Source organism: Rutidosis leptorrhynchoides, chromosome 5 (genome assembly GCF_046630445.1).
Source record: "Rutidosis leptorrhynchoides isolate AG116_Rl617_1_P2 chromosome 5, CSIRO_AGI_Rlap_v1, whole genome shotgun sequence".
Taxonomy (NCBI): Eukaryota; Viridiplantae; Streptophyta; class Magnoliopsida; order Asterales; family Asteraceae; genus Rutidosis; species Rutidosis leptorrhynchoides.
Window position 1 is genome coordinate 412,793,855 of NC_092337.1, and position 20,265 is coordinate 412,814,119.

General features: G+C 36.5%; 1 protein-coding gene across 1 annotated transcript; it reads right to left on the reverse strand.

Moving 5' to 3' along the window:
* Positions 1-1,372: 1,372 nt before the first annotated feature.
* LOC139847492 (uncharacterized) lies at positions 1,373-4,630 on the reverse strand. Its single transcript, XM_071837164.1, has 8 exons — positions 4,207-4,630; positions 4,004-4,098; positions 3,783-3,886; positions 3,454-3,554; positions 3,194-3,297; positions 2,678-3,115; positions 2,168-2,299; positions 1,373-1,868 (listed from the first exon to the last, which is right to left on the reverse strand). The coding sequence occupies exons 1-8, from the start codon at positions 4,447-4,449 to the stop codon at positions 1,706-1,708; spliced, it is 1,380 nt and encodes a 459-aa protein (XP_071693265.1). The 5' UTR covers positions 4,450-4,630; the 3' UTR covers positions 1,373-1,705.
* Between the last annotated feature and the right edge of the window lie 15,635 nt (positions 4,631-20,265).

The window sequence follows — 20,265 nt, forward strand, 5'->3', positions numbered from 1 at the left end:
CCAGCAAAAACTCTGCTGATCTTTTCACGAAAGCACTTCCAACTGCTATTTTCAGAACACACGTTCATAACATTGGCATGAGACATGTTCAAAAGATGTAACAACCGAAGCGATGTCTACTTGAGGGGGATTCAACTCCATGCTGCACTCTTTTTCCCTTAGCTAAAGTTTTTCCCACTGGGTTTTCTTTAGCAAGGTTTTTAACGAGGCAGTAACTTACAGTTGATCTTCAACAAACAAAATTGCTATCCAAGGGGGAGTGTTATAATATATAAATATATATATATAAATGGATAGTCAATTATTGATACACAAAAGTAATATTATTGTATTACCTAAACTTGTGATATTTTTGCTATAAATAGCCATGAATGCAAGCATTAAACTTGCACCATTTCTCACACTTACAAAGTGTTTCTTTCTTTCTCTCCATTATCATCTTTGTTTTTACACTTCATTATTAGTATTCTTAATCAAGAATCAAATCACTAAAGGTAGTTATAAGCCTACTGAATTATAACATCAAGAATCAAATCACTAAAGGTAGTTATAAGCCTACTGAATTATAACACATAGTACTTAAATAATCTCATGTTGCAAACTATTTATATTAGTGGACATTTTGGTTGGAGAGACTAGTGTCCATGTGGGTTTTCCATTCAAATGGAAATGTTCTCCACGTAATAAGTTCAAGTGTCCTACTGATTGTAATTGCTATCCATATTGTGAATGAATTTATTCTAATTGAAAATACCGTTTGATAATCATTCTGAATGTACACCCTGAATAACGTAAAATTTCCGTATTAACTATTACATGAATAATAAAAAGTATAAAGTTGTTGATAAATATTCTAAATATACTCAATAAAAAAGTTTAAAGGTAAATGTATATGCTGAATGATTAAGAACTATTTCAACTCTGATAGTTTTAACACAATTTTTTGTCGGGCGACATCATTTGTCAATCAGAACAAACAGACGAGCTGAATGCTAAACAACATTCAATGCTAAACCGTCCCATTCAACTCTAATCAACCGTGCTACATGCTGACAGATTTATAGTAATGTATCGAATAGTACCTTTGAGCTAAAACATGTTCTCGCAATTTCACTCGAGATATAGTATAACTAGCGTTAACACGGTCAAGCGAATGTTTTAAACAAGCGAGACGATTCATACATCACTGCTTTTTTCGTTTCAGATTATAAGAATTGGTTAACTTTGCATTCTAAAACGAATCAGAGAGCAGGTCTACAAGTACATTTGCTCAATTATAGAAACATGGTAAAGAAAAACAGACCGGAAAGCACATCTAAACTGTTTTTACAAGCTTCCAACTATTAACTTCCGTTTCTTTCTGTTTAGGCACTAATATAGAATCTATCGACAAATTAATTAATCCTGATCACCAAAAGACTACCAAAGTCAATGTTTAAAGACAATAAACAGATCACAAAAACTATACTTTCACAACCTTGACAAAACAGACAAAAGAATGCGAAAGAATATATGGGTTGTAATATTATAACAGAAGAGGGCGAATACATTGAATTTGCATACAAATCTTGACAGTTTAAGAGCTATACAACAGCAATGTGTATCTGCATGCATCATTCAATCAGCACAACATCGACACACACGTGATGAAAAAGACACGCTCGTTACTTCTAAATGTCAAATGCGTATAATAGTAGCTAGAAGATTAATCTCCTGATTGAACATGGTCAGGCATTGTTGGAATTTTTCTAAACGCGTGTTTCCTACAACGCTCAAAAATACTGTCATATATCAGATCAAACTGTACCCCTGCCCTTTCTCTATTCACTATAAAAAGAATGTGATCCCCCTCCACTATCTTGTAATACCTACACGAGTGAAAACATATATTAATATGGGATATATTTTTTACCTAATATAACTTATAATTATTATACATAAAAAACGAGGATTTTGTTAACGACGGATCTTTGGGTTGTCGTTAACGTGCATAATTGTATTGTACATAGTGGTTGAGATTAACTTGATGGTGGTTATGAAAATGTACAATGAATTTATGGGCGTTAACTACAGCCTTAAAGGTTGTCGTTGGCAAGATAAAAAAAAAAAATAATAATAATAATAAAATAAATAGTAACTATTTCGTATGGGTTTTGAATGGGTGTACCATATGCCTGGTTGCAATGGTTGGCATTCAGAATCTTGAACCACAAATCGACTAGGGTGTTCGGTTGGTAGTCGAGGATGCGTCATCGATATGGTATTTAACGCACCATCGTTATCCCACCATTCTTCGTCCCTAAAAATCAAATTTATAATACGAACATACTATGTTAGAAATCGGTTCATTCATGTTGTATTTTATTGGAAACAAGTCAAATGGGTTATAATAGATAGGCTTAGAGTAAGACGGGTCAAAAGTTACCTAAAAATGTCCAATATTGTCTTATTAAAAAAAGGACTTTTCTAACAACAGCCCTTGTGGCTGTCATTAAGGTACATAAAAAGACTTGTACATAGCAGTTATCTTTAACTTTAAAGTGGCGGTTATTAAATTTGACAAGCTTTTTATGCAACTTAACGACAAACCTAAGGGCTGTCGTTAGAAAAATCCTAAACAGTTTAAAAAAAGCACAAAATTGTCAAATATTACAGATTTTGTCAAATGTAGATCAACCTGTAGCCTTTAAAAGGTGGCGGGACATCGGGCGGGTGCCTCCATTGACACATTTGCAAGACTCTAACGAAAAGCAACGGGTGGATTCCGAATATGTTCGAAGGGACAATATGACCCATGAACTTTTTGGTACGTTTAGTTGCATAACTAAAGTAGTATGTACTAGGAAATGTATTTAGATGGCTATTGAGACGTAACGACCCTTGGATCGTTAGATCAGGAAGAATCCAATCACCGGCTGCAAACGGGCCTGAATTTCCAACAAGATTATCAACAAGTCCCCAAACACCCGATTTCTTCCATGACATGTTGTAATGATCAAACCCGAAATTGTAATAATATTTCAAGAATGGAATATCGATCCAATCGTAAACAATAACTCCGATTCGTAGTAATTGAAGAAGGCATATAGATTTCATTGATTTCCCATCTTCTGGCCTAAAAAGAAAACAAATTTTGATATTATTTTCAATAAAGCAACAAATTTTGATTAGAAATTTAAGAAATTAAACTTACTGTAATCCATCTAAGTAAGCTCGAGTAGTCCCATTGATCGCACCAGATAACGATGTTACACTTAGTACCCAGTTTTCGGATGTGTTTTCATATCCCTTGAATGCCTGGATATTTTACAAACACTCACATTTTTAATATGCGTTTAAGACCATAATCACGTGACCCTAGTGAGTTGTGACCATAATACCATGTGTGTTTTCATGAAAAGTAAAAGATCTATAAAATGAAGATGTTGAATTCAACACGTAACAAAAACTAACCTTATCGGCCAACATTTGCTGCAAAACCCGTATCACCTGCGCTCCAGCCGAATGCCCAACAAAATGAATCGGATGATCTTCATCCCATTGAGGATAATGTCCTAAAACACCATAAAACCAATTAACGGAATTTAGCAAAAATCTCTACAAATCATAACCCAAACCTTAAATCTACAACAAATTTTAGAGCCTACAATTACATATGTATTCAAGTCTTCACTGGTTTCATCTTTATTTTCAATGTAAGATTACCAATAACAATTTCAATTTCTATTATTACATATATTCATTCAATAAAATATAAAAAAGATGATACATTTATAGCTAACCTTGTTCATACATCCTTCCAAGTTGAGAATGCCCACAAGCCTTGCTATGTTCTTCACCATAATCAACTTGCCCACCTTTTAAGTAATAAAATAATTCCCTAGCCCTAATACAATAAACCCAATAATCTTTAATCAAAACCCAAAAAATCTTGATCAACATAACATAAGAAACATCAAGAAAGCAACAAACTTGGTACAATTTAACAGAAGAAGATGCAAACCTGTCATAAATACTTGTTAATGAACCCAAATCAGGCACCAAAACCTTCTCATCTTTCTTCTCTGCCCCAGCAAAATATGATAACCCACCTAATCTCTGTATCATACAAATAATAAAATTAGATTAGATTATATTATATTATATTGTGTTGTGTTGGGTCAAATTAAACCAAAAAGGCATAAACTTTATGATGAAAAACATTACCCCTTTTCCAAATCCAAAAATACCATGAACCAGAACAATGGGAGGAAGATCATTATCAGACCCAATCAACTGTTCATCTCTAATTGATGCTTCAATATTTGACTTAAAAAACAAATCATTTAGAGCTAATGAAAGATCACCAGCAACAGCAGAGCTAAATATGTAAAACCCATATAATAAATGAACAACAGAACTCACAAAAACCTCAATTAATTGAAGAGCTGCTACAGAAAACCTAAACATATTTCTTCCAGAAACAGAGCCTTCTTCTTTGTTTAAATCAAGAACAAGAAGAAGGCCCTAATTTCTTCAAGAAACTTTTATGGGGTTTCAATTTATTTCAAGATTTTGTATACCCAAATAAAAAAAATATTTTCTTTATAGAAATTGATTAGAGTTTGGTTGGTTTGTTGGAGGATGAAAAAGTTTTTTTCCACAAATTTCTCATTATTTTCAAATTATGTCATCTCAAAAATTCGGAAGTCACAACGAATTACAGAAGGCAGGTTTCTGTTCACTCATTCATTTTTGCACAAATTTGTACTCGAAAAGGGCCAACGAGGTTGGTGTGGATTGGTGCCACGTGGCATAGAAGTAAACGTTGATCAAATAATTACAAAAATAAAATAATCATTGCATAGACAGTAAAATATTGTGGATCCCACATTCTTAGGTGAATCAGCAATTCAGCATTGAGATTGAGATACCATATGAAACTTTGGAATGGTCGAATGGATAAGTGTTGTTTAATTTGTAATCTAAATTTAATACTAGTTTATTGACCCGTGAATTTACGGGTTTAACTAAGGAACTTAACGTAGTTTAAGGATCGATGGCTAAATAAAGAATGGATAGTAGTTAATCCTTCTCGGATCAATGGTGGAGAACCTTCTCGGTTCAGATAACCAAAAACCTTCACGGCTTTTATATTACTTCACCTAATATTATTTCAATAAAACAAAATATCAATAAACTGAATCAAAACTAAAACTTACGTTCCTATATATATAGCTAGATAAATAATAATCCTAACTAATACTCCGTAAATAAATATGCTATCTTTCACGTGACAATAGTACGGAGTAAACATCTAACTAAAAATCTAGTAGTTATCTACTTATTTATCTATTAGTTATTATCTTTATTATTTTAACTTAGACTCATATTTAATTTGGAAGTCTATTATTTTGCTTGGTGCTTACTGCCACGTTCCAGATTGTCTTCAACATGTTCAACCCGCCTGGATCATACGGATATGCATCAGGAGCAAAACACCAACAACAAAAACTACTCTGCATATGACTTAGTTCATGAAGAAATGCAAATACAAACTCCAAACACCAAATTCTTGTTTGACATTTCATCGAACACATTGTGTTCATTCAACAAAGTTTCAAGATTCTAAGAATACATATGAGGAACATAGAATCTTTCTTTATCTTACAGCTTTCACCAACAACATAGACCAATAAATCAAACTTAGATGCCAAAACTAAGTTAATCCTACAGAATCAACAAAATCAAAATAATTTTCATTGAATTAAAAATATGTAAGATAACTAATCAAACCGTTAACTAAAAACTTTACCAAACTTCAAAGAAATCAGAACGATCAGTAAGAAAATCACACATGGTTGTTAGTTTTTTGTTGACTTGGATAAAGTACTTCCATATCATGTTGCTCCCGAGTTATCTAGGTTGTTGTTCCTACAACAATACAGTGACTAATCATTAAAGAACATGAAAACCCCTAGAAATGATGAGATGAAGAAAACCTATTCGTTGAGTGATATTGCTCAATAACATTATATATATCTATCGCAATATCGTGTAAAATGCTCTAGAATCAAGGGTACTGAAAGCGTTTCTACAAGTGATAGGCCAAGATATGCAAATTTGTATCGGAGAGTGATTTGTAAAGAGTTTTGATGATTTATGACCGTGGTTGATCCCGATACAAGTTAAGGTCTAATTAGTGCTATAAAATGGTAAAACAAGGCTTCAAATGATTGGGAGTTCGGCTAAATAAAAGAAGATTGAAAAGAAAACGAGACAGTAAAATCCAGTACATCTGGACGCCGTCCAAGATTGTGGGACGCCGTCCAGATTTTCATACTTGGACGCCGTCCAAACATTTGGGACGCCGTCCAAGCCTTAACAATGGGACGCCGTCCAAAATCCAGGACGCCGTCCAGAAGTAGGTTTCAGCCTACTTTTGACTTTCTGACCTACTTTCTCCACTTTATAACCTCATTGATTGAAGACCAGTTGACAATAGACGAACCAGAGAGTACAGAGACGAATTTTGGGAGCAATATTGGAGAACTCCAAGCTCTTGGAAGAGGCTCAACATCAAGGCATCAAAGATCAAAACCTTCTTCATCCAAGAACTCATTGTTCTTGTAGGTTATTCCTTGTTCTAAAGCAATGATTTTCATTGATAATCCGATTGTTATGTTGTCTGTTACCATGATTGTTGGCTAGTTTCTATAATGTTTGTCTAGATTAATAACCGAGGTATTGGATGTAATTCTATTGATTGTATGTACTATGTGTGAAAGATTGAAGCTTGAATTAAAGAACCATGCTTATTGATGTTTAATCATTTGTATCTAGTTAATTGATATGTTGTTGATAAAGAGAACTCTTATTGATGTATCATATTGATTTACAATCAACTTGTCTTAGATTGATTGTTTACTAAACCGGACCAAGGGGGTAAATTAGATCAATACGATTAAACGATATAGGAATGAATTGTGTAGAGCGAACGCAAAGACAATTGTTATTTAAGTCTTTGATCTTGGTAATCAACTAGTCACAAACGAAAAGGTCTAGGTAATAGGGAACCCTCACTTAATAATTCTAGTTTGAGTACTCGCTAAAGAGAACTCTTGGCGGGTCGATTTAGGTGATTAGCATATTTCATAGTTATTTGATTACAAACACAAGAACTATAGAGAAAAGGGAACCCTTGATCTTGTAATTGTGTTTGCGTGTTTATTTAAGAGAACTCTTAGTGAACCTATTAGATAACTTACACACATAATCATTCAATCAGGCCTTAATAGCAAAACTTACATCCAATACCGAGGGTAAAATATCTAGATGAACATTTCATCTCTTTGATCTAAATCAAACTATCTTAATTGTTTTCTTTGCATCTGTTTTCATTATAAACTTAAAAGACCAAAAATATTGTTTTTACTTTTAACCTTCTCTGATTTGGCTAAATCGTTAAATAGCCACAAAAACATAATATCTTATACTTTTAAGTTTCATTTACTTAGTTAATCAGAATATAGTTTCTAATTCTAGTTTGACTAATACAACTGTCCTTGGAACGATACACGGAACTAAACCATTATTTATACTACTACACGATCGGGTACACTGCCCGTTAGTGTGTAACAGTCTTTTTAACCGGTATTTTTCCATACAATAATTTATATACCTGATTTTGCACATCAAGTTTTTGGCGCCGCTGCCGGGGACAGTTTTGTGTCAAAATAGAATTATTGACTAATTTGTGATTAAGTAGTTTCTTAATTATTTTAAATTATTAATAGTTATTAGAATTTTAGACTTATAGAATCGGTGCAATTAATAGTTTTGTTAGTTGTGTGATTGACAGATTTTAGGTTGCATATGCCACATACCCGAAGTTCAGATTCTCCATTACTTACACCGCTTACAGAACCTTATAGAAAGCTTGGTAGGATCCCGAAAGATGTACTTGAACTTTTTGAATCTTCATCAAAACAGGAAACTTTTGATACAGAATCAAGTACAACCAAGCCGAGATATTCTGAATTTGGTGAGCCCGTTCCTCCTCCAAAATTTGAAATGGAAGGAGAAGCAAGACCGGTGGTACCAAGACAATCAATGGCGGCCAAGATGAAGACAACCCGAACCGGGCAAGGTAGTGCCATTACTCCGCCCACTAGTGAGGTAAATTTTGAAATAAAAGGACCTATTCTCTAAATGATTAATAACATGTGTCAATTTGGTGGTGGTCCGAATGAAGATGCAAACGAACATATTCGTCTTTTTCAAGAGATATGTCTTCTTTTCAAACTTAAACCAGAAACTGACCAGGCCATATTTTTAAGACTTTTCCCATGGACACTCCACAGGGAAGCACGAAGTTGGTTGGATTCATTGGCCGAGGCTACGATAGAAACTTAGGATGGTATGTTGGAAAAATTTCTTAAGAAATATTTTCCAGCTTCTAAGTCCGCGAGACTCCAACACGAAATTACCCAATTCTGTCAAAAGCCGATGGAAACCTTGTACTAAGCATGGAATCGATTTTCCAAAATGCTAAGAGGTTGTCCAAACCATGGTTTGGATACTTTCCAAAAAGTCCAAATCTTTTACAAGGGTTGTGATGTTGCAACCCGAATTTCCATTGATCAAGCGTCCGGAGGTTCACTCATGGACAAAACCGAGCAAGAGGCTTGTGAGATAATCGAGAAGCTAGCCAATTATTCTCATGAGTGGCATCAAGAATGACCAATTACTCGTAATGCTCAAGTCCAAAGCGCCGGTGCTTATGATGACCTTAGTTCCCTAAGTGTAAAAATAGACGGTGTTGCTCAAAACATGGACAAAATCACCAAGGAAATTCATAGTATGAAAGTAGGTTGTGAATACTGTGGTGGACTCCATTTAGGAAAAGATTGTGATGCCGATCTAACAATGGCTCAAAAAGAAGAAGTGGCTTTCACAAGCCAAAGAAATAATAATCAATTTCAAAGAAGAGCCCAGTTTAACCGAAACTTCAACAACCCCTACAACCCTCAAGGTCAAAATTCCAATTACCAACAAGGGACAAGTAGTGGGTACCAACAACAAACTCCGGGTTTTTATCAAAAACCCCAACAGGAAGAAAAAAAGTCAAATTTGGAGAGTATGTTGGAAAAGTTGATTGCATCACAAACCCAGCTTGTTACAAACATAAATCAAACGAATGAGAAAAATGAACACCAATTTAGGAACCAACAAGCCTCAATTCAAAATTTGGAGAAGCAAATGAGTGGTTTAGCTAGTTTACTTAGTGAGAGAAAACCAGGAAGTTTACTGGGCGATACCAATAAGAACACCCGAAATGAGCACGCCAATGTTATTACCACACAGAGTGGTTTAGCATACGACGCTCCAAGAATGCCCAAAAATTCTGATTTCAGTGTTCCGTTGAACCGAAATGATGAACCGGTTAAGGAGCCGGAACAAGTGGTTGAAAAGGAAGAACGGGAGAAACCCGTAGTGAAACCATATCAACCACCGTTCCCATACCCAAGAAAGCAACAACAAGAAAGGCTAGAGGCCGAAAGGTCAAAATTCCTAGATATGTTTAAAAAAATTAACATAAATATTCCTTTCATTGATGTAATCTCAGGTATGCCCAAGTATGCTAAGTTCTTAAAAGACTTACTTACTAATCAGAAGAAAATGGAGGAACTTTCATCCGTCACCATGAATGCTAATTGTTCCGCAATTTTGATGAACAAAATACCAAAGAAATTAGCAGATCCTGGAAGTTTTACCATACCATGTCTCCTAGGAGATTTGGAATGCATTAAAGCATTAGCGGATTTAGGGGCTAGCATTAATTTGATGCCTTATTCATTATATGTTAAGCTAAACCCCGGGGTACTAAAACCAACCCGAATGGCAATTCAACTAGCAGACCGCTCTGTTAAATTCCCTCGTGGAATTTTAGAGAATATGTTAGTAAAAGTGGGTACCCTAGTATTTCCGAACGATTTTGTAATTTTGGACATGGAGGAGGACACACGTGTGCCTCTTATATTGGGTCGACCTTTCCTTAATACCGCTAGAGCTATGATAGATGTTCATGGGCAGAAATTGACCCTTAGCATTGAGGATATTAAGGTCACCTTTTCCGTTGACCATGCCTTGCAATACCCCGAGTCTACTGATGATCAATGTTATTATTTGCAAACCGTAGACACATATTCAGAGTTGTTGCAGGAATTTCCAGAATTGCAAGGTTCGGGAGAATGCATTTTTGCGAAAGGTGATGAAGAGAACATGGTGGAAGAAGTGGAGATGTTGACCGCTTTGATGGCTAACGGTTATGAGCCAAATAATGAAGAATACATAAAGTTGGATTTAAAAAATGAGTACCGATGTAAAACATCGATTGAAGAACCTCCTGTTTTGGAACTGAAGCCACTTCCAAGTCACTTGGAATATGCTTACCTTCAAGAGGATTCTACTCTCCCGGTTATCATTTCATCCGAACTCTCTGTAAGTGAGAAGTCTAAACTTGTTTCCATGTTAAAAGCCCATAAACAGGCTCTAGCGTGGAAAATTCATGACATCAAGGGTATAAGTCCCTCTTATTGTACGCATAAGATTTTAATGGAAGATAACTATAAGCCATGTGTACAAAGACAAAGGCGACTGAACCCTAATATGCAAGAAGTCGTTAAAAAGGAGATTGTCAAACTCCTTGATGCAGGTCTTATTTACCCAATTTCAGATAGTCCTTGGGTGAGTCCAGTCCAATGTGTACCCAAAAAGGGTGGCATGACCGTTATCACCAACGAAAACGATCAATTAATTTCCACTAGGACTGTCACGGGTTGGAGGGTATGTATTGATTACAGAAAATTAAATGATGCTACCCGAAAAGACCATTTTCCCCTTCCTTACATTGATCAAATGTTGGAAAGGTTGGCAGGAAAGAATTTTTATTGTTTTCTTGACGGTTTCTCGAGATATTTCCAAATCCCTATAGCACCCGAGGATCAAGAGAAAACCACCTTCACATGCCCTTATGGTACTTTCTCCTATCGACGTATGCCCTTTGGCTTATGCAATGCTCCTGCCACCTTCCAAAGGTGTATGGTAGCTATTTTTCATGATATGATTGAAGACTTTATGGAAGTATTCATGGATGACTTTTCAGTCTTCGGTGATTCTTTTGATTTATGTCTTCATAATCTTGAGCGTATGTTGATTAGGTGTGAAGAATCTAATCTTGTACTTAACTGGAAAAAATGCCATTTTATGGTAAGAGAGGGCATTGTTTTAGGTCATAAAATTTCCTCTGCGGGACTGGAGGTGGACAGAGCTAAAGTGGAAGTCATAGCTAAATTACCACCACCGTCGAACGTGAAAGGTGTAAGAAGTTTTCTGGGGCATGCCGGTTTCTACCGTCGGTTCATTAAAGATTTTTCTAAAATTGCAACCCTAATGAACAAACTTCTTGAAAAAGACGCTCTATTTATCTTTACGGACGAATGTCTTAACGCCTTTAACCTCCTTAAAGCAAAACTCACGCAATCACCCATTCTCATTTCGCCGAATTGGTCAATTCCATTCGAACTTATGTGTGACGCTAGTGACTTTGCTATTGGTGCCGTCTTGGGGCAAAGAATTGAAAAATATTTTCAGCCCATTTATTATGCTAGTAAGACATTGCAAGGAGCCCAACTTAATTACACTACTACCGAGAAGGAACTCATGGCAATTGTCTTTTCGTTTGATAAATTCCGATCTTATTTGGTACTAGCAAAGACGGTTGTCTATACAGACCATTCAGCATTAAAGTACTTGCTTGCTAAGCAAGATGCTAAACCCCGATTTATACGTTGGGTCTTGCTTTTGCAAGAATTCGACATTGATATTAAAGACAAAAAGGGGGCCGAAAACCTAGCTGCCGATCACCTTTCTCGACTTGAGAACCCGAATCTTGAGGTTCTCCATGAGACTGTTATCCAAGATAACTTTCCGGACGAAAATCTCATGAAAATTGAGAAAATTTATGATCCCTGGTTTGTTGACATAGCCAACTATCTTGTTGGAGGGTACTTAGAAACCGGTTGGTCACATCAGAAAAGAAAAAAATTCTTTAGTGACCTGAAATACTACTTCTGGGAAGACACTTATCTTTTTAGGCGTTGCACGGATGGTATGATTCGAAGGTGCGTTTCGAGAAAGCAATGCACTCTAATTATTCTTGATTGTCACCGTGGTCCAACGGGTGGGCACTTTGGTCCCCAAATTACGGGGAGAAAAGTCTACGAGGCCGGTTTTTATTGGCCTACAATATTCAAAGATGCCTACGCCGTTTGTAAGGCTTGTGAGCGTGCCAACGGGCCGGTCAAATCACTAAACGGGATGAAATGCCTCAACAAAGCATCCAAGTATGCGAGGTGTTCGATGTTTGGGGAATTGACTTTATGGGGCCCTTTCCAAAATCTCATTCTTATCTCTACATACTCGTAGCCATTGATTATGTTTCCAAATGGGCGGAGGCAAAACCTCTCCCCACAAATGATGGCCGAGTTGTAGTAAACTTTTTTATGGAACTTTTCTCTAGGTTTGGCACACCAAAAGCTCTTATCAGTGACCGGGGCACCCACTTTTGCAACAAGCAATTGGAAAAGGTGTTGAAAAGATATGGAGTGATCCATAAAATTTCAACATCCTATCATCCCCAAACAAGTGGGCATGTGGAGAATACCAACAGGTCGTTAAAACGCATACTTGAAAAGACCGTTGGTGCAAATCCAAAAGAGTGGTCTGTTAAGTTAAATGATGCATTGTGGGCCTTTCGCACGGCCTACAAAACACCAATTGGAACCACTCCTTTCCGTATGGTATACGGAAAAGCATGCCATCTTCCTTTGGAGATTGAACACAAAGCGCATTGGGCGCTAAGGGCATGTAATTTGGATTACCAAGAGGCGGGTCGGTTACGTTTGACCCAGTTAAATGAATTAGACGAGTTGAGGCTTGAAGCCTATGACAACTCTCTAATTTACAAAGAAAAAACCAAACAATGGCACGATAAGAGATTGAAAAATCCAAAGGAATTCATGGAAGGAGATCGTGTCCTTGTTTACAATTCTAGTTTCAAGTTATCACCAGAAAAGCTTAAGTCCCGATGGACGGGACCATTTGTTGTAAGAAAGGTGTACCCTTATGGTACAATTGAAATGGTGAACTGGAAGGGTGATACTTTTAAAGTGAATGGCCACCGGGTCAAGCACTATGTTGATGGTCCCCTGAAAATCGAAGATGAGGTTAACCTCAACTTCGACAACAAAGCATAAATCGATATGGGGACGAGTTGGGTGAACGACTCGTTAAAAAAATGGTTTACAAGTGTAAATATTTTGAATTGTGTGTACAATTGTTTTTAGTTTTGTGCAAAATGATTTACGTTTGGATTATAAACTGGCGAGTGTCGAAAAATTTGGTCAGAATCTTGTAGTTAATCTGGACGCCGTCCCACTGGTCTGGACGCCGTCCCATATTTTAAACCTGGACGCCGTCCCAAAAACCTGGACGCCGTCCCACTCTTTAAAGTTGGACGTCGTCCAGCAATCTGGACGCCGTCCAACATGTCTGACTCAGAAAAAATACGCGTTTTAAGAGTTATCTAACCCATTTTTCATCCACAAAACACACTTCTATCATATTTTCTCTGCCAATCACGAACCCACTCCCAAAAATCCTAATTTCTTACTTCAAATTCGTGATTTCTTCTATCAATTCCAAGCTCCAATCATGTTTTCTAGGGTATGGTTACTTCATTTTCACACTTTTCTTTCTCAATTACTTGAATTGTATGTTTATATGTATACATTGGTGAAAGATAAGTGTGGGGTGTTTGATTTTCATGATTCTTGTTAAGATTAACACACCTTAGTTGTTTAATTACCCATATTGTCTTGATTTTGCAAAAATTACATGTTTTTAGGGGTATGCTCATGATTTCAGGGTTTGTTGTAATTGAATCCGAATTTAGGGTAATTAAGTCAAGATATTGAGTTTGTGTATGATGTTAATGAAACTTGTAAAGTGTTTAATTGTTGTTGGTGATATAAATGTCAATTTGGCCGGGTCATAATTTGAATGTTCTTGAATTTTTAGCATATTTTTGAATTGTAATGATCTTATGAAATGTGTATGCTTGACTTTCACTTGTTTAGGCCTGTTGAAGTAGATTGATGGTATGGAATGCTATAATGTAGTGGCGTTATAATGGTCCTTTTGAGCTAAAATTGTGAAAATTTGTGTTATGATTTGTGATGAATATCATTAGAATGCAAGTTTAAATGCTATGACCTATAAACGCAACATGCTTGAGTCCTAAGTTGATGCTAAATTGTGAATATGTGATTTTCATTTTTGAAAGTGTATTAGCGAGTTTGTGTTGACTTTGGTTAAAAATTTTGAACATACGCTTTTGCTTAAATGAATCATAATGCTTATGAACTATGAATGGAATGACTAAGTGCTCTTGCTATCCGGTTATGTTTTTAGCTAACATTAACACAACGGTTTCTATGTTCTTTTGGTTTGGTGTTATTATGTTTTGCAGGGACAATTTAGCCGAAGAGGTCAACCCAAGAGAGGTAGGACCTCAGGTTTGGTTCCACCACCACCACCACCACAACTACATTCATCATCATCATCTGGCGAAGAAGAAGAGGAGGATCTAAATGATCCTCAAGTTTGGTTGAGACAAGTTCAAAACGACAACGATTACGCAGAAACATTTGATAGGATAAACAGTAGGCCTATAAATGCCATGTGGTACTTTATTTGGGGCCCACTGGATGAGGCGAATATGCACCAACATGTTTCCCGTTTGCTAGCCATCCCCTACGATAGGATCGTTACCTACACATGGGAGCACATTTTTAGCTTCCGCGAACCAATTTTTCCGGTGTTGCTAAAAGAATTTTACTCAACTGTACGCTTTAATAATGTTCGGGATTATTTGTCGAATGATTTTCTTCGGTTTCGGTTAGGGGGCGAATATAGAGGGATAAGCAGATTTGAGTTGTGCAGAGTGTTGGGGATTTTTGAGGAACTTACCGACAACCAATTGAGTGATTGCTTGCGGGGTTCCGATTACGTTGGTCGACTTCCCTTTAATGAGATTGCTTATTGGCGAAGAATTTGTGGGCCAAATGCATCTACACCATTCAAATCGAGCAGACACAGGTATAATGAGATTGCATCCCTGGATGATAGACTACTTCATCGACTTATCGCATGCACTTTCAATGCGAGAGTCGAAGGTAACGAAAAGGTTAAAACGTTGGATCTATGGATATTGGATCAAATAAAACGGGGTTGCTATAGTGATATTCCTGGATTGATAGGAAACTATTTTCTAGCCATCGCCACCGAGACATGGAGAGAAAAGCCGCTTCTTGGAGGCCACTATATCACGAGGATTGCTCGTCACTTCAACATAGATTTCAGCCGATTGATGGAGTGTACTAACGTCATGAAACCATTAAAGAAAATTTCTTATATCAATGCTGAAATTCTTATGAAGGATGGAAATGGGCATTTAGTGCCTTTTGTGGCAGGTGGTGCGAGTAGTAGTGGAGCAAACGTGCAGCAGGAACAGCAGGAGGAAGAAGAAGCAGAAATGGAAGCCCAGACAAATGTTCAAGGTCAAGGTCCTTGGTATCCGTCTCAATCTGGTTGGGATGATTTGGTAAACAGTATGAACAGTATTAGGTTGGGTCAGCAAGAAATGGAGCAACGCCAGATTGCTCAAGTACATAACCAGGGATGGAACAGTTATGGTATTGATTGGAATAACCATAACACCGAGTTATATTATTCCAACCCCGATCAGTACTATGGCACAACACGTCTGACACCCCAATACTACACTGATCCAGAACACCCACCTCCGCCTTACCCAATTTATGATACTAACGCTTCAATGCAGGATGCAAGGGATAGATTTGAGCAAGAATACCCGCACGGACACCCCAGCTGAGATGGCTCCGGGAATTACTTTTGGCCTTACAACAACTGAAGGCCTGCGAGCCCATGATCATTTTGTTGAAACATTTTCGAACAATTTATTTGTTATGGTGTGTTTTTAAACAATGTTTGGTTTGTAATATTAACTAATCGTGTGGTTTGATAAACGGTCGTGGTTGTAAAAACACCGTTATTTTTATTATTATTTGTGTAGTTTGTTATTTTGTGCAGCGTGGTTGAACTTCAAAGACTGGCATTAAGTTCAACAACATTTGATATTATGATGTATGTATGTTGATAATCGAGGAATGGACGATGCTCTTATGCTGGCAGTAAGTTCAGCGGCATTCGTCTACATGTTCCACGATTGACAGGTCAAAAATTTGAAAATTTCTAAAAACACCCTATCACTTTGCCCTCTAAATTTAATCATTTTTCTGATTTCATGCAATGAGGGCTTTGCATGATCTTAAGTGTGGGGTGGGAGATAGAAATTTATCGGGAATTCGTTTTACAAAAATTAAGGCATTTATGATCAAAATTTTAAATTTTTTTTTCAAGTAGCCTTAGAAACGAAAATTGTCCAAAACCATTTTTACATACATTGTGTTCTAAAACTGGAAAAGAAATGTTGAGTTATGTTTTAAATTATTAATAGTCTTTGAAGTTGTAATATCATTCAATTATTTGAATGAAAATCCTACTAGTTTAGTAAAGCTAACTGGTAGGTCACTTGTACCAAAACGAGTGTAAACCGTGAGAGAGCGGTGATTGTATAGCGTGGTCGGAAACCGGATCTCGCGCCAGATCGAAAACCCTAAGGACGATCCTCATTGTTTCTCCTAACAAGGACAATGTTGCGTCCGACCACTTCTTATGACCAATAGGATGTATCTATTCCATCATCAAGGAATTAAAGTCTTCCGAACGACACACTTGCTGATTTGTTTCAGAAGTTGTAGTCTGGACCAGTTGTAGGGTGACGAAAAATCTTGAAAAGTCATTGCTAAAATCGACTGGAAATCTACCAGGCCTCAACATCAAACAAGGAAACTGGTAGTCAAAGCTTTTCTCAATGAGGGAGAATTGCTGGTCAAATGGGAAGCGCACCATGATACACAAAATGTCAGTGAATTGATCAGATTCCCAGTGGATAACCTCCGGAAAGGTAAGATATCAGCTTTTAAGCCTGATGAACCTCAATCTTTATGGTTGATTTAACGGATTAGATGATTACCTCATAATTGTCAATGATATCCGGACGTAATGTGTATCCTCCTAAGCACATTATTTTCTTACCGACATCTCATGATGTTAGGTACCGTAGGAGGGATTGGCTTGACCAGTAGCGGGAAACCCGCACTCATTTTTCAAAAAATTCCGAAAATCCGACAAAATCAGAAAACGTGCTTAGTTTTAAAACTAGCATGATATTTTCAAAACCATACAACGTTTTTCATAAGGTCCTGATTTCCCTAGGATCAAATTTTTCAGATACTTGGCTCTAATCTCCCAGAAATGTGTGTGTGTGTTTTCATTGTGTTAATAGCGTGAGTGTGATTACAATATATGTGTGTGTTATACTTAAAGCGTGTGTTAATATAGCGTGAGTTGCGTTTCAAAAGAACGCGTGTGTTTCGTGTGCTTCGAGTGATTCGTGTAATGTTTGTAATCTATATTGTGTAAGTATGTTTGATATTGTTCTACTTTGTAAAGAAAGAATTGCTTGAGGACAAGCAAGGTTTAAGTGTGGGGTGTTTTGATATTGCTCAATAACATTATATATATCAATCGCAATATCGTGTAAAATGCTCTAGAATCAATGGTACTGAAAGCGTTTCTACAAGTGATAGGCCAAGATATGCAAATTTGTATCGGAGAGTGATTTATAAAGAGTTTTGATGATTTATGACCGTGGTTGATCCCGATACAAGTTAAGGTCTAATTAGTGTTATAAAATGGTAAAACAAGGCTTCAAATGATTGGGAGTTCGGCTAAATAAAAGAAGATTGAAAAGAAAACGAGACAGTAAAATCCAGTACATCTGGACGCCGTCCAAGATTGTGGGACGCCGTCCAGATTTTCATACTTGGACGCCGTCCAAACATTTGGGACGCCGTCCAAGCCTTAACAATGGGACGCCGTCCAAAATCCAGGACGCCGTCCAGAAGTAGGTTTCAGCCTACTTTTGACTTTCTGACCTACTTTCTCCACTTTATAACCTCATTGATTGAAGACCAGTTGACAATAGACGAACCAGAGAGTTCAGAGACGAATTTTGGGAGCAATATTGGAGAACTCCAAGCTCTTGGAAGAGGCTCAACATCAAGGCATCAAAGATCAAAACCTTCTTCATCCAAGAACTCATTGTTCTTGTAGGTTATTCCTTGTTCTAAAGCAATGATTTCCATTGATAATCTGATTGTTATGTTATCTGTTACCGTGATTGTTGGCTAGTTTCTATAATGTTTGTCTAGATTAATAACCGAGGTTTTGGATGTAATTCTATTGATTGTATGTACTATGTGTGAAAGATTGAAGCTTGAATTAAAGAACCATGCTTATTGATGTTTAATCATTTGTATCTAGTTAATTGATATGTTATTGATAAAGAGAACTCTTGTTGATGTATCATATTGATTTACAATCAACTTGTCTTAGATTGATTGTTTACTAAACCGGACCAAAGGGGTAAATTAGATCAATACGATTAAACGATATAGGAATGAATTGTGTAGAGCGAACGCAAAGACAATTGTTATTTAAGTCTTTGATCTTGGTAATCAACTAGTCACAAACGAAAAGGTCTAGGTAATAGGGAACCCTCACTTAGTACTTCTAGTTTGAGTACTCGCTAAAGAGAACTCTTGGCGGGTCAATTTAGGTGATTAGTATATTTCATAGTTATTTGATTACAAACACAAGAACTATAGAGAAAAGGGAACCCTTGATCTTGTAATTATGTTTGCGTGTTTATTTAAGAGAACTCTTAGTGAACCTATTAGATAACTTACACACATAATCATTCAATCAGGCCTTAATAGCAAAACTTACATCCAATACCGAGGGTAAAATATCTAGATGAACATTTCATCTCTTTGATCTAAATCAAACTATCTTAATTGTTTTCTTTGCATCTGTTTTCATTATAAACTTAAAAGACCAAAAATATTGTTTTTACTTTTAACCTTCTCTGATTTGGCTAAATCGTTAAATAGCCACAAAAACATAATATCTTGTACTTTTAAGTTTCATTTACTTAGTTAATCAGAATATAGTTTCTAATTCTAGTTTGACTAATACAACTGTCCTTGGAACGATACACGGAACTAAACCATTATTTATACTACTACACGATCGGGTACACTGCCCGTTAGTGTGTAACAGTCTTTTTAACCGGTATTTTTCCATACAATAATTTATATACCTGATTTTGCACATCAAGTTTTTGGCGCCGCTGCCGGGGACAGTTTTGTGTCAAAATAGAATTATTGACTAATTTGTGATTAAGTAGTTTCTTAATTATTTTAAATTATTAATAGTCTTTGAATTTTAGACTTATAGAATCGGTGCAATTAATAGTTTTGTTAGTTGTGTGATTGACAGATTTTAGGTTGCATATGCCACATACCCGAAGTTCAGATTCTCCATTACTTACACCGCTTACAGAACCTGATAGAAAGCTTGGTAGGATCCCGAAAGAAGTACTTGAACTTTTTGAATCTTCATCAAAACAGGAAACTTTTGATACAGAATCAAGTACAACCAAGCCGAGATATTCTGAATTTGGTGAGCCCGTTCCTCCTCCAAAATTTGAAATGGAAGGAGAAGCAAGACCGGTGGTACCAAGACAATCAATGGCGGCCAAGATGAAGACAACCCGAACCGGGCAAGGTAGTGCCATTACTCCGCCCACTGGTGAGGTAAATTTTGAAATAAAAGGACCTATTCTCCAAATGATTAATAACAGGTGTCAATTTGGTGGTGGTCCGAATGAAGATGCAAACGAACATATTCGTCTTTTTCAAGAGATATGTCTCCTTTTCAAACTTAAACCAGAAACTGACCAGGCCATATTTTTTTAAGACAAGAACGCAATTTGTCTCTAGGTAAGAAGAGATCAAATTATAGTATTAGTGAGAATGTGAATATTTCTGTATGTTCATTATGAAAACAAAATCATATTCCTATATTTATAGAAAGTGAAAAGGTGCTAGTGAAAGGACGCGACCTTTAAACCAAAAGATGTAATCTTTCAACGATAAGACGCAACTTTTCGTT

Coding starts and splice junctions, on each gene's coding strand:
- LOC139847492 (XM_071837164.1), bottom strand. CDS start 4,449: ATGTTTAGGTTTTCTGTAGCAGCTCTTCAATTAATTGAGGTTTTTGTG. Junction 3,555..3,782: donor TGGAAGGATGTATGAACAAG/GTTAGCTATAAA, acceptor ATGGTGTTTTAG/GACATTATCCTCAATGGGAT. Junction 3,298..3,453: donor AGCAAATGTTGGCCGATAAG/GTTAGTTTTTGT, acceptor TAAAATATCCAG/GCATTCAAGGGATATGAAAA.